Source organism: Mirounga leonina, unplaced genomic scaffold (assembly GCF_011800145.1).
Source record: "Mirounga leonina isolate KUSES-001 unplaced genomic scaffold, KU_Mleo_1.0 Mir_114, whole genome shotgun sequence".
Classification (NCBI taxonomy): Eukaryota; Metazoa; Chordata; class Mammalia; order Carnivora; family Phocidae; genus Mirounga; species Mirounga leonina.
In genome coordinates, this window is record NW_023270265.1 from 2,402,145 (window position 1) to 2,416,517 (window position 14,373).

The following is a 14,373-nucleotide window of genomic DNA, read 5'->3' on the forward strand; positions in this document are numbered from 1 at the left end:
CTCACAAGAAGAGCACTTTTATAACAGAAAATATTTAGAGGACTTGGGACAAGGAATTTCTAAGAGCGGCTTCAGGAATTTTCACTCTGTATAGACACTGAGAGGGTTGCCTAGTGCAGAAATGATAAACCCAGATACCCACAGGGACCAGGAAGTGACATAAATGAGTGAAATGGTCTGGATGTTAAGATTATAGGGAGTGGTGCAGAGAGTATATCTCCTGTTTGGGACACTTGGGTTCTAGCAAATTGTTTCTTTGCTGAAATGCAGATCTGATGTGGCCAAATCTTCTGATATTTCAAGGGATGTCAGATATTTGTATCTTTATGAAATTTCTTGATTTCAAAAAAAATGTGGCCGAAACAAAAATTACCCTTCATCCAAATTCCTCACAAAGGCCATTGGTTTGTAACTTGTGGCCTAGATTACTTTGTTCCCTAAGTGTATCCTACAAATCCTAATTTCATCATAGGTTAGTAGGTATTAAGAAATAAATAATTTGGAAAGTGGTGGATTAAATAAAATTAAACATTTCCTGACTGAAGCTTATCTTAGATCCTTAAACTAATGTTTTATAAATTCCTAAGAAGATATAGCTCATAGACCCCACAGTTACAGTTAATATCTCTGTTCTATTTATTACCTCACCATCCCTCTTGTCTCCAAGGAAGAGGTGATTTCTTCCTGGTAAATGTTAGTCCCTCTACTTGTTCTCCATGTTCTTTCCCTGCCTCTTCAGAGACCTTGCTTCATAATCAGTGTCTTGTTTCCTGCTTCCTTTCCTTCAGCCTGTCAGCGTTCTCCTATTTAAACAAAGTAGTAACCCTTCCCTTACAGCATACACAAAAATAAACTTCAAATGGACTATGGACCTAAAATGTAAGAGCTAACTAAAACTATAAAATTCTTAGAGTAAAATGTAGGAGTAGATCTTCATGACCTTGGTTATGCAAAGCCTTCTTAGATACAATACTAAAAGCACAAGCCACAAAAGAAAAAAATAAATTGAATTTCTTCAAAATTAAAATTTTTTGTGCTACAAAGGACACCATCAGGAAAGTGAAGACAACTCACAGACTGGGAGAAAGTATTTGCAAAAGACACAGAACTAAAATTATAATTAAAGTATGGGTAAACGGGCACCTGGGTGGCTCAGTTGGTTAAGTGACTGCCTTCGGCTCAGGTCATGATCCTGGAGTCCCAGGATCGAGTCCCGCATCGGGCTCCCTGCTCGGCAGGGAGTCTGCTTCTCCCTGTGACCCTCCTCCCTCTCATGCTCTCTGTCTCTCATTCTCTCTGTCTCAAATAAATAAATAAAATCTTAAAAAAAAAAAAGTATGGGTAAAGGATCTGAATAGACATTTCTCTGAAGAAGGTATACAAATAATTAATAGGCACATAGAAAGATGTTCAACATCATTAGCCACCAGGGATATTCAAATCAAAACCACAACGAGATACCACTGCACTAGGATGGCTATGATAAAAAAGACAGATAATAATGTTGCTGAGAATGTGAAGAAATTAGAACCCTCATATATGGCTATTGCTGGTGGGAATGTTCAATGGTACTGCTTCTTTGGAAGACATTCTTACAGTTCCTCAGGAGTTTAAACATAGAGTTACCATGTGATCCAGCAATTCTATCCTTAGACATATACCCAAGAGAAATGAAAACAAACATCCACACAAAAACATGTACACTAATGTTCATAGCAGCATTATTCATAAGAGCCAAAAAGTGGAAATAGTCCAAATGTCCACCAATTGATGAATGGTAAACAAGATGTGGTATAACCACATTTGTCAATAAAAAGCAATTATTTGTCAATAAAAAGCAATGAAGTGCTGATATATACTCCAACATGAAAGAAGCCAGTCACTAAAGGTCATATATTGTGTGATTCCATTTGTATCAAATACAGGCAAATCTGTAGAGACAGAAGGTAAATTACTGATTGCCTATGGCTAGATGGGGTTGGAGAAGGGTTGGGGATAAATGAAAGGAGTGACTGCTAATGGGTTTCTTTATGGGGTGATGAAAATGTTCAAAAATTGTGGTGATGGTTGTACAGTCTGTGATTATACTAGAAACCATTAACTCTGGCAGTTGACACTAATGACTGTTCTCTCACATCCTTGAAACTTGATTCCTTCTGCTTTCGTGGCATCGTTCTGCCATTCCCTGGATGCTGTTCTCAGACATTTCCTTCTCAGCTCTTTTCACCAACTTGCTCTTCCACCAGCTGCAATCTGTTTCTTCAGCCCAGGCAAGTAAACCGAGGAACCATCTCTTCAGTTGCTTATGGAACATTTGCTTATCTTCATCTAAACACCCCATAGGTAGTAATGAGTTTCCCTCTCAGGTCTGGTTTGCTCTTCCTATATTACCTCTACTCCTAAGTCCATTTGAGTCAGGAGGCTGGGAGTCATTCTAGATTTCTCCCTTACCCTCCACATGGAGTGTCTTTTTTTCTTTTTTTTTTGGAGTGTCTTATATATGCACCTCTTAAGTCTGCCCTCATATCCATCCATACTGCTGGTGCTTTAGCTCATCTGTAATTTATCTTTCACAAAGACTAAGCTCTGTGAGGTCAGGGGCCACATGTATTTGCTTCATTACTGTCTATAATACCTGGCACATCATATGTTATATAAATACTTGATTAAATAAATGAACTAACACATGAACTTGTCATTGTTTTTTAAATCTTTGATCCATTTTTGCTGCTGTATTTTTCTTATTGAAATGCAAACCTAATAATGTCTTTTGCTTAGAACCATTAAATAATTTCCCATTGCGTAGAGAATAAAGTCTAAGCCCACTGCATACAAGGCCCTCCCTAATGTTCCTGTCTGCCTCTCCAACTTCCTATCCTCTCTATACCTCCTCCCTGTGGATCTGTGTTCCCTGAACCGGCCACACTTTCACATAGGCTGCCCCACTCCTGGGAAACTATCCTTTCTTCCCCAAATCCCATTACTCTTGGGTAAGTCTTTTCAGCCTTTCTAGAGTTTCTTTTCCTCTGTGAAACCTCTCCGGCCTCATTGATGCAGAGCTGAAGCTTGGATGGAACTCTGTTAGAGCATGCATTACACTGTGTTACAGTGATTTGTTTAAACATTTGTCTTGTCTTTCTGTGAAGGGCAGGGACTGAGTCTCACTGATTTTTGTATTGTTATCACACACAGTGTTGTACACAGTGCCTACCACATAGGAAGTACTCAGTAAGTTCTTGATTAAATGAGTGAGTTGGAAATCAGTGTAGGTTAGAGAGTCTTCGTTTTTCTGGATATATGGCTTTTAAATACCTGACTCTAGTATGTCATCTGTGAATGATGCAAAAGGTACCGTGGGGGTGGATGGATCACCAGTCCATCACCATTGCAGGAAAACAACCAGAAATGTTGCTGATGGTAGGCACATACATTATTATCATTCTTGTATGACCCAGATGTGGTGCTGGACAGAGCTGCATATCAATGGCCGTTCAGTATAATGGATTGATCAGCCTAATACACTGTAGAAACAGTGATTTGAGCCAAACTAAGTACAGGTAGATGGGTGCACATTCCCTTGTCAGGTCACAATCAGTTGGTTTCTATTGATTGGCTCCATAGCTGGCCTACTGTAACTTTAACAGTAGATTAGGCTTGCATTTTCATCATTTGCATCTTCTTGTCCAACTTATGTTGATTACCATCTCCCTGCATCCTTTAAATGTAACGTTCTATAGATGTCCTATGTTCTATACACTTCTGCTGTACAAATCTGTAACATAAGTCCTTCTGATGTGTTTTGCCTTCCTGTTTTCTTAGTTTAGCTAAGGGAGACATCTACATTAACATATTTTTTAGTCTGGGTAATGACTTGAACTAGCCAAGCTTTTTTTTTTTTTTGCTGACAAGAAACCAAATCTCTCTACATTACTGAACCAAATTGAGTAGATTGTGATAAAAGGAGTAATAATAACAACAGTAGAAGACAAAAGGCCTCTCACATGGAATTTTGAACTAAAGTCACATATTGAACAAAAGATATTTAAATTAACTACTGAACAAAGTAAGGGCTCTTCAAAAGAAACAGGGCTTCCTGCCAAGCCCCCTAAAAATGCCCCCAGGCCTCGTACTCATTCACTACCATTATTTCAGTTTATCTGTCTAAGGATGCTTTATTTCTTATCTCATTCTCTTCCCACCGCCTACCGGACACATAGTTGGCACTTACTGCCTGTTTATTGAATTGAGTGGAATTGGGCCTCAAGAGTTAGAGGCAATTCTCTGAAGAAAAAAATAAAAGAGAAATAGTTTTAGCAGTGAATAGAAGCAACAAATCTGAATTTCAGCAATGGAATAAAGCTTGGAAGTAATAAAATGTATTTACTATAAAGTTACTTTGAAAGGGCTGTTTTTAAATGCTGATCTGGAAAACCTGCTCAGAACTTAGACTATAATTAAGACTATTTGTCATTCTTTTCTCTGCCTTTTTTCTTTTTAATCCTTTAACTATGGGTCTTTTTTACAGAGGGAATAAGATTTAAGGTTAAAAAATCAGCCATCTACTTTAATCTCACAATCATAAAATGTATAGATAAAATATACAGGAAGTGAGAGCTTTTAAATTTTGCATTTGTTAATCGTTTCATACGTAGCCTTGTTCCTAAAAAGAACTTGAGGTCATAAATGAGGACTTAAGGTAGAAAAGATTAAGGTAAATTTCCTTTATCAGAGAATTAAAAGGGAGTTTGGCCAACCTACAGTAGACAAGTAAGGAGATACCCAAAGAGATCATATAGCTTGGAAGAAATATTTGAGTAATTATATGATTTATTTGAGGTCACAAGACCATTATTAAGCTGGCACTGAAAACCAAGTCACCAAATTCCTTTGCATATGTTCTTAACATGTATGTAGCAAAAACATTTAACTAGTCAAGTGTTTTGGTGACTGGTGCCGCACAGGTTCGAGAAGCATTTGTTAAGATTATTACTGACCAGGGGAGCCTGGCTGGCTCAGTCAGTTAGGCATCGGATTCTTGATTTCAGCTCTGGTTGAGTTTGCAGGGTCATGATCTCTGGGTTGTGATCTCGGGTCGTGGGATCGAGCCTTGGGTTGGGCTCTGTGCTCAGCCTGGAGTCTGCTTGTCCCTCTCCCTCTTCTCTCCACCCCCCGCTTGTGCTCTGTCTCTCTCACTATGTCTAAAATAAATATATAAAATCTTTAAAAAAAAAAAAGATTATTACTGACCTGCTTGTTTGCGAAGTGTAGCCCGTATTACGAATCATAAGCTTCCCCATTCTAAGGCTGACATCCAGGAGTATGTTTTTCCATAAGCCATGAAGATTCCTGCTAGTTAACAAAGAACGTTTTGTGAATTAATCCCCTTCTTAATTGTTCTACTCTTTTTATTTGGAAAAGATCCGTGCTAAAAAAGCTGTTTCTGTTTAGATAGTGTGGGGAAGAAGGAGGAAAGTTCATTTCCTGTCATTTCCTGGTTGATGGCTTAAAAATGTCAAGCTTTGGCGTGGCTTTCCTAGATAGACTTTGCCAGTTGATCTCAAATAGAAGATGCCTTTCTGGTCCTACATATCTTTAGGAACTGGCTTCTTTGGAACTTCTTGAGTTGATCCTTCAGTGATAGAACACTGACTTGGAAAGATCTAGAACAAAGGATGACAACCTTTTAATAAATAGGCAGGTTAAGTTACATAATCTTCTGCCTTTGCTTGGCATACAAAGCCCTTCCCAGGGTGACTGGAGCTTTCCTTTGTAGCCTCATTTCTTTTGCTGAGGTGCAACCAGCCTGTTTTTCTTGTCTAGTCAACCATGAGCTCAAACACATCCGAGCCATTGCCTGTTTTCTCCTTTATTCTGCTTGGGCTCTCTGATCCCTCTCTTTGCCATCTGGCAACCTCTGCCTTTCCAGGCCCAGCTTCTTTCTTCTGTAAAGAGACCACGTAGTAAAGGTAAAAATGAAAGTTAATCTAGCAGCTGTGTGAAGAGTGAATTAGAAGAAGGAAGTCTGGAGGTAGGAAGGCCAGTTTTAGAAGACAGTGAAAGTCCCACAGACCTGAGCTGTGCAATACAGTAGCTGCTAGCCACATGTGGAAATTAAAATTAAAATTAATTGAAAGAAACCAATCTGTAAAGTCTGCATACTAGATGATTCTGACTATATGACATTCCAGAAAAGGTGAAACTGTGGAGACAGTGAAAAAGATCAGTGGTTGCTAGGGATTTGAGGGCTGGGAGGGATGAATACCAGAGCCCAAGGATTTTTAGCGCAGTTCTCTATATGATACCATAATGATGGATACATGTCCTTATGGATTTGTCAAACCCATAGGATGTACCGTACCAAACGAACTGTCATGTAAACTATGAGCTTTGGATGATTATGATGTAGTCAATGGTAGGTTTATTGGTAGTGACGAATGTCCTTCTCCAGGGGGCATGTTAATGGGAGAGGCTGTCGTATGGAGCAGGGAATGTTTGGGAAATCTCTGCGCCTTCCCTCAATTTTGTTACAAACCTAAAATGCTATAAAGGAAAAATAAAATCTTAATTAAAAAAATTAAGATTAATTAAAAATTAAATAAAAAGTGATAACTCAGTTCTTCAGGTGCACTAGCCATATTTCAAGTGCTCAATAGCCACCTGTGGCTAATGGCTACTGTACTGGGTAAGACAGTTTAAATAGAACATTTCTATCGTAAAAGAAAGTTCATATTGGACAGCATTGCTAAAAATCAATTCCTCGAGTGAAACGGCATTCATTCTACATAGTCACGCTTTATGTGTTGTGCCTTAAAAATAGGATCATTTATTCATTGAACCTAACTTAATTCTGGACTGAGTGTGTGAAGCTTGCAGTGATTGTGGATATTATCACTGCAAGTATGAATGCAGCTTAGAATAGTGAATCAAATTTAGTGCCTGTCACTTAAATACTTAAAAATAGCTTCTGGATAAGTGGCCTTGAACTTTTTTTTTTTTTAAGATTTTATTTATTTATTTGAGAGAAGGGGAGGGGCACAGGGAGAGGGACAAGCAGGCTCCCCACTGAGCAGGGAGTCCTACTTGGGGCTCGATTCCAGGACCCCAAGATCATGACCCGAGCCCAAGGCAGATGCTTAACTGACTGATCTACCCAGGTGCCCACCTTTGAATATATTTTTATTATCTATATTTCTTTCCCCACCTACCCCTACCCTTAAAAAAGAGACATAAAATAATTAAATAAAATTCATTCTTTAGTAATGTCCTCCACCAGAGTCAGAATATTGACTATTTGCAAAAATGTTTTAATGGTTTTGTCGGGTGTACTCATGATTGTTTTATTTTTTGATGATAAATCTTTGCCATGTATCAGTCTTCTAGCATTGCCATCTTCAAAGACCTTTCACTTAATTGACCTAGAAGTCATTCCTGATATTTTTCCCCTTCAATCTACTCCCCATCCCCTGCACCTCCGAGTCTAAGAGCATGTCCTATTACTTCTTCCTCCAAAGGAACTAATTCTCCATTTCCACTTTCATGTCTTGTTTTAAGGCACTGCCCTCTCTCCCCTGGATGACCGCAATAGACTCTTAACCGGTCACTCTGTTTCCCCTTGCCTGCTAAGATCACTTTGCCACATAACAGGCAAAATGACTTTTTAAAAAGAAAATCAGATCACATGTCAATCTTCTGTTTAGCACTCCTGCTTCTTACTGTATTTAGAAAAGATTCCACACATCTTAACCTCGCCTAAAGGACTCTGTGATCTGGCCCTTGGCTTTATCCAACCCTACCCCCACACTTTCTCCCCTCATTGAGCTTTAGCCACTCTGGCCTCCTTCCACTTTCTTGAATATACTCAAACTTTCCTGCCATAGGGTCTTTTTCTTGTTTCTCCCACTGGAGTGTTCTTTCCCAGCTCTTGCATGAATGGTTTCTTCTCAGCTTCAGAGCCTCAACTCCAGTGTTACTTCCTCAGAGAAGCCTTTTTTATCCACTCTTTTTGAAGAAGGCTCTCTCTACTCCTACCCCATACTCTTTATGGCATCACCTTTATCTAGGATGATTTTGTTGGTTTATTTATTTACTTGTGTACTGTCTATCTACTACTAGAATATAAGTTCCATGAGAGCAGGGGACTTATTTTTACTCCCTGCTCTACCCCAGTACCTAAAACAGTGCCTGGCTTATGTAGTTATACTCAGTCAATGTTTAATAATGCTGAATAACTAACTGGATGTTTCCTAAAGGAGATCTAAGAGGAACTCACTCCTGTTCTTCCCTTGCTCTCTCTGTCTCTGCGTGTGTAAAATAAAAGAAATCTCCATGTGTCTAAATGTGAATATCCTTCTAGGCCCTTTATACTTAGTATGAACTAGTGACTTTGTTGCTGAACTTCATTTTTTACTTCATGAAATCATGGCCCACAGCTTTTTGAATGGTTGATTTTAGTTGGAAAATATAGTGAACAATACATCTGGAAATATTCTGTCATGTTTTGATCTGAGAAACTAGAGAACCAGCTGCTGATTTGAAAGGCTTTTACAGACAGTCTATTGTCTACAAAAGCATGGCTATTTCCCAGTGGTATATGTGTTTTGCTTTTTTCTGAGCTATTAACTTGAGAGAAAAAAACTTGTATTCATTAACTTATGCATGACTTGTATTTCCTGAGAAGAGTTTATTGTAGTATTTTTCTTTAGCTGATTTACTGTGCACTTAGGGATTTTTCTTACTCATTTTTCTTCTTTAAACTCAATTGAAAGTTAAATGGTTAAATAGTAGGATTGAGGAACTTTCCATTCTGGGTTTTAAAATTTTTCACAGATTTCTGCATTAAACTGTGGGTTTATATTTGTGATTTAGCACTTTTACGTAGCTTTATATTGATAAAACGGGTGAATTTCCCCATTCACTGTATTCATGTTTAACCTCTTTTAGAGTACTTGAGAATATGTGATACAACTGTAGTGAAAGAAAAATTGACATCCAAGCCCTACATAGGAATAATCTTGAAAAAAGCAAGTATGCGTACCATTTGTGGTATAATAAAGACATCTGCACATATACACAATCTGGGTAGTGTGACTTTTAATATTTTGATATATTTTTATATTTTTAGCTACTACTATTTGGAAGATTTATATGAAATGACATAATTACTACAGTTATTAGGTAGAAAATAATGGCATCTAAATAACCCAGAGTAACATTTTAATATTACTTTTTAAATTATAAAAATTGTATCTTCACATTTAGGAAAATTAGAAAATAGGATATACAGATACAGAATTTCCTAAGCATCATTATAACCACTGTTAACATTTTGTTTTGTATTCTTTCAGTGTTTTACTTCATGCATATGGATTTTTTTGGTTTGTTGTAATCATTGTGTATTTATTATTTTTATTCCTTTTAAATGAAATATAATGTCATAAACATCTTCCTGTAGTGTTGAGTCTTTATAACCATTGTTTTAATGGCCCTTTAGTACACTATCTAAAGATATATCGTAATTTACTTAACTGTTCCTCATTGTTGTATAAGTTATTTAAAAAATATTTTAGCCTTTATAACTAACATGATAGTGAATATTTTTGTGGATATTGTTATTATCACATTTGGTATTATTGTTTATAGGGTATATTCTCATTAGTGGAATTCCTAGATATGACATTTTATTTTATTTATTTTTAAAAATTTTATTTATTTATTTGACAGAGAGATAGTGAGAGCAGGAACACAAGCAGGGGGAGTGGGAGAGGGAGAAGCAGGCTTTCCGCTGAGCAGGGAGCCTGATGTGGAGCTTGATCCCAGGACCCTGGGATCATGATCTGAGCTGAAGGCAGACGCTTAACGACTGAGCCACCCAGGCCCTAGATATGATATTTTTTTTATATTTCTTAATTCATACTAGCAAATGCTTTTCCAAAGAGAGTATGCCAGTTTACATTGCCACCAGAAGGGTATAAAACTATTGCGTTGTAGAATTCAGCATTTTATATTACTTTTTAAAGTTGCTCTATAATTAGGGGGAAAAACATGTTGTTTTAGTTTGAATTTATTAGATGACGGGTGAAGTTGTGTATTTTCATATGTTTGGTTTCTAGTTTCAGCATCATAACTATTTCCTTTTTTTTTTCAGCTCTAGTAACATTTGTTTTTTTTCTGTATAGACATTTTAACCTACTTACCTTGCTTGATTCATGTACTTCATGCATTTCTAAAGATATAGGGGTGCCTGGCTGGCTCAGTCGGTAGAGCATGTGACTCTTGATCTTGAGGTTGTGAGTTCGAGCCCCACATTGGGTGTAGAGGTTACTTAAAAATAAAATCTTAAAAAAAAAGAGAGATAGCAATTTGTCAATTAAACATATACACATAAATCTCAGTGATGAATTTGTCTCTCTCTCTCTCTCTTTTTTTTACTGTGCTCACTGGTGCCTTCATCTGAATTATTCTGAAGAAGGGGTAATACATTATGTTTGTACTCCATATTGTTATCAGGTATATTGTGGATGCATATATGGGAACAATCTTGATAATTTCAAAAATCCAGAAATTTTCTTTTAATCCAGAAACTTCAATGATAGATTATATGTAAAGTATATGTTTCAAATATGTTGAAGTAATAGTTTTTAAGAGTCTGAGAATTTATTATTGAATTGTGAATCTTTTTCTCCTGTAGGTTGGAAAAGAGACTGTTCAAACCACTGAGGATCAGATTTTGAAGAGAGATATGCCACCAGCATTTATTAAGTGAGTAATTAAAACTTTCTTCTCTTGCTAAGCAGAATAATCCTCTTGTTAGGAAAGAAAATTAACTGATTCCAGGAACAACTTTTTTTTTTTTAATGTATTTTCTTTTTAAAAAATTTTTATTTATTTTTATTTTTTAAAGATTTTATTTATTTATTAGAGAGACAAGAGAGAGATGGGGCAGTGAGCATGAGCAGGCACAAGCCAGGAGGAGAGAGAAGCAGGTTCCCTGCTGAGCAGGGAGCCTGATGCGGGGCTCGATCCCAGGACCCTGGGATCATGACCTGAGCCGAAGGCAGACGCCTAACTGACTGAGCCACCCAGCTGCCCCTTTTTTAATGTATTTTCAATTGAAATTTTGACTTTTGATCTTTTAACACTCTGGTTCCCTACTGTTGATTGTATTCATTGCTGTTAGGCATTTTTGACATAATAATTTTTAAAGATTTTATTTATTTATTTGAGACAGAGAGAATGAGAGAGACAGAGAGCACATGAGAGGGGGGGAGGGTCAGAGGGAGAAGCAGACTCCCTGCCGAGCAGGGAGCCCGATGCGGGACTCGATCCTGGGACTCCAGGATCATGACCTGAGCCGAAGGCAGTCGCTTAACCAACTGAGCCACCCAGGTGCCCCTGACATAATAATTTTTAATAAAACTATGACTTCTGAGTTTCATTGTCTGGAATGGAAAGGATTCAGAAACATTCTGACTTTAGCAGGCATGAATCTGAATAATATGCTAAACGCTTTTGCTTGGAGATAAGGGAATAAGAATAGATACAAACTTTAAAAAATTAATTGCAATGTATTTCAGTAGCATTTTAAATTTAAGTTATATTTACATATCACCCAAACTCCTACAAACAATTTGCAGGTGTTTTGGCCTATCCTGAGTAAAAGCAGAGATACTAACTTTTGATTAGTTAGAACTTTGTCAAGTTCTTAATTATGTTGTCTTTGATCAATGGCTTTTTTCTATGGCAGTCAAGTACTTTGTAAAAGTAAAGGCTAATGCATAAGACAAAAAGAAAAAAAGTAGAACCTCTACAAGTCAAGAGTAAGGTAAGTCTATTCAGTTACAAAAAGAAGGGCAGGGGATTTGAATAGGCACTTCAAAAGAGAGGAAATCCAAATGGCCAAAAAATTAGGAAAAGGTGCTCTATCTCATTAGTCATCAGAGCAGTGCAAATTATTCTATTATAACCTCTAAATTAAGAAGTCTGATAATATCAGTTGTTGATAAGGATGTGGAGCAATTGGAACTCTCATACACTGCTGTTGGGAATGTAAATTGGTGCAGCCACTTTGGAAAACAGTTTGGTGTTAGTAAAGTAGAAGACAGGTAATTCTTAGAGACACTTATGCTCATGCACACTGGATCTATATATGAAGATTTTAGTATCAACATTGTTCATGTTGACCCCATTGATCTATTCATAGTAGAATGGATGAAAACAATTATGGTATAGTCATAAATTGGAATACTAATCAGTAATGAAAAGGATTGAAAATGGTTAATTTTATGTTATATGAATTTCACCTTAATTAAAAAAATGAATGAATCTCAAAAATAATTGAGAGAGGGGCGCCTGGGTAGCTCACATGGTTACGCATCTGCCTTCGGCTCAGGTCATGATCCTGGGGTCCTGGGATCGAGCCCTACATTGGGCTCCTGCCTCAGCGGGGAGCCTGCTTCTCCCTCTGCCTTTGCCTCTTCCCCTGCTCATGCTCTCTCTCTCTCTCTCTCTGTCTCAAATGAATAAAATCTTAAAAAAAAAATAATTGAGAGAAATGAATGATAGAAAGGTGGATAGATATGTAGGTCCCATTTATTTAAAGTTCAAAAACATGTAGAAATAAACTGTGTTGTTTACGGATGCCTACTTAACGTGGTTAAAAGATAAAGATAAGTAAGGAAATAATGATTGCAAAAGTCAGGGTAGTAATACCTCTGGGGGAAGGAAGAGGGTTATACTTGGGGAGAGGCACACAGGGACTTCTAAAATGGTAATAATGTAAAAACAAACAAACAAATAAAATGGTAATGTATTTCTTGACTTAAGTGTTGAGTTATATGGGTGGTTGTTTTATTCTTTATATTATACATATGTTTTATACAATTTTCTGTATGTATGTTACATATCACAATTTTAAATAAAGTGAGAAGTATTCCTTTATTTTTATCCTCCTTATGTTCTATTTTCATTGAACAGATGCAAAATTTCACCCATACTGATGTCTTCTTATTTCTAACTTACTTGAGTGGGTGTTCTACATAACGGTGTTTCTGTTAATTCTGCAAAATGTTCATGTGTCAGGAAGTAAGGGGCCAGAAGCATCTGTTTTTTTGTAGAGCCTGTTTTGTGGGAGTATCTTGTCTGATTTGCCTTCTTTGGACTTGGTAACCTCCAAGGTTTCTTCCAGCTCTAACCAAATGAGCCTACTTCTTGTGCCATTTCATACCATAATAATATTAAGAGGAGTCCTATGCTGTTAGTTAAACACTATAGTTAAGCTTATATTTATGTTACGTTAGAAACACAGGTCTAGCTTGTACTTGTTTGCCACTCACCCCCTGGAAGGTACACAGTGTGGCGGGATAATGTACAGGGGGTTTCAACATCAGGTAGATATTTGAACTATATAACCCTATAGGAAGTTCCTTTCAATCCTGACATTTAAGTCTATGAATATAATTTGGTAAATGAATTTCTTCAGGAAACTCATTTCTGCTCATTCCCAGAGATATTACCTTGAAGTATGCTATGTGCTCTCACAGGCTTCCTTGGGGACTTAGAAAAATTAAGGAGTGTGTCTTAGTTGTGATAATATTTTCAAAAAAGTAGGTAACTTTAAAACAAAATAAAACTTCATTGATTACCCTTGGTGGTAACTAGGACACCGATCCCTTACTCTGGTAATTGGTTATTTATTTATTTATTGGTAATTGGTAATTTAGAGAAAAAAATTAAGCATTTATCTTGCCTTTCCAGAGGTTCTTTGAAATATTAAAAATAGAACTACCACATGATCCAGCAATTCCAATTCTGTTTATTTATACAAAGGAAACAAAATCACTGTCTCAAAAAGATATGTGCACTCCCATGTTCATTGCCTCATTACTTATAATAGCCAAGACATGGAAACAACCTGAGTGTCCATCACAGAATGAATGGATAAAGAAAATATGATATGTTTGTATATGTTTGTGTGTGTTATATGTGTATATGTATACATACATATATGTAATTATATGTATATATACACACACACAGGAATATGAGGGAAGTGAATGAAGGTAGGTGAATGGTACAGACTTCACTTATAAATCCTGGGGATGTAATGTACAGCATAGTAACTATAGTTAACAATACTGTATTGTATATTTGGAAGTTGCTAAGGGAATAGATGTTAAAAGTTGTTATCTCCCCTCACCCAAAATTGTAACTATCTTGCCTTCCCTCTACAGACTCTCTCTCACAGAGCAGCCTAATAACCCTAGTTGATGAGGGGAATTCTAACCAACAAATGTGGAATTAATGATAGAATTAGAAAGTCATAATTATGCCATTTTAATTATGCATAATAAAATTATGCAATTTTAAACAGTTGAT

At 36.8% G+C, this 14,373-nt stretch overlaps 1 protein-coding gene across 2 annotated transcripts in view; it reads left to right on the plus strand.

Moving 5' to 3' along the window:
* VCL (vinculin) overlaps positions 1 to 14,373 on the plus strand; it is a 112,527-nt gene that overhangs the window by 27,255 nt on the left and 70,899 nt on the right. For both annotated transcript variants that reach the window (XM_035022204.1, XM_035022214.1), the window contains exon 2: positions 10,688 to 10,758. In XM_035022204.1, coding sequence (XP_034878095.1) covers positions 10,688 to 10,758 — 71 coding nt within the window. The remainder of the gene's footprint in view (positions 1 to 10,687; positions 10,759 to 14,373) is intronic.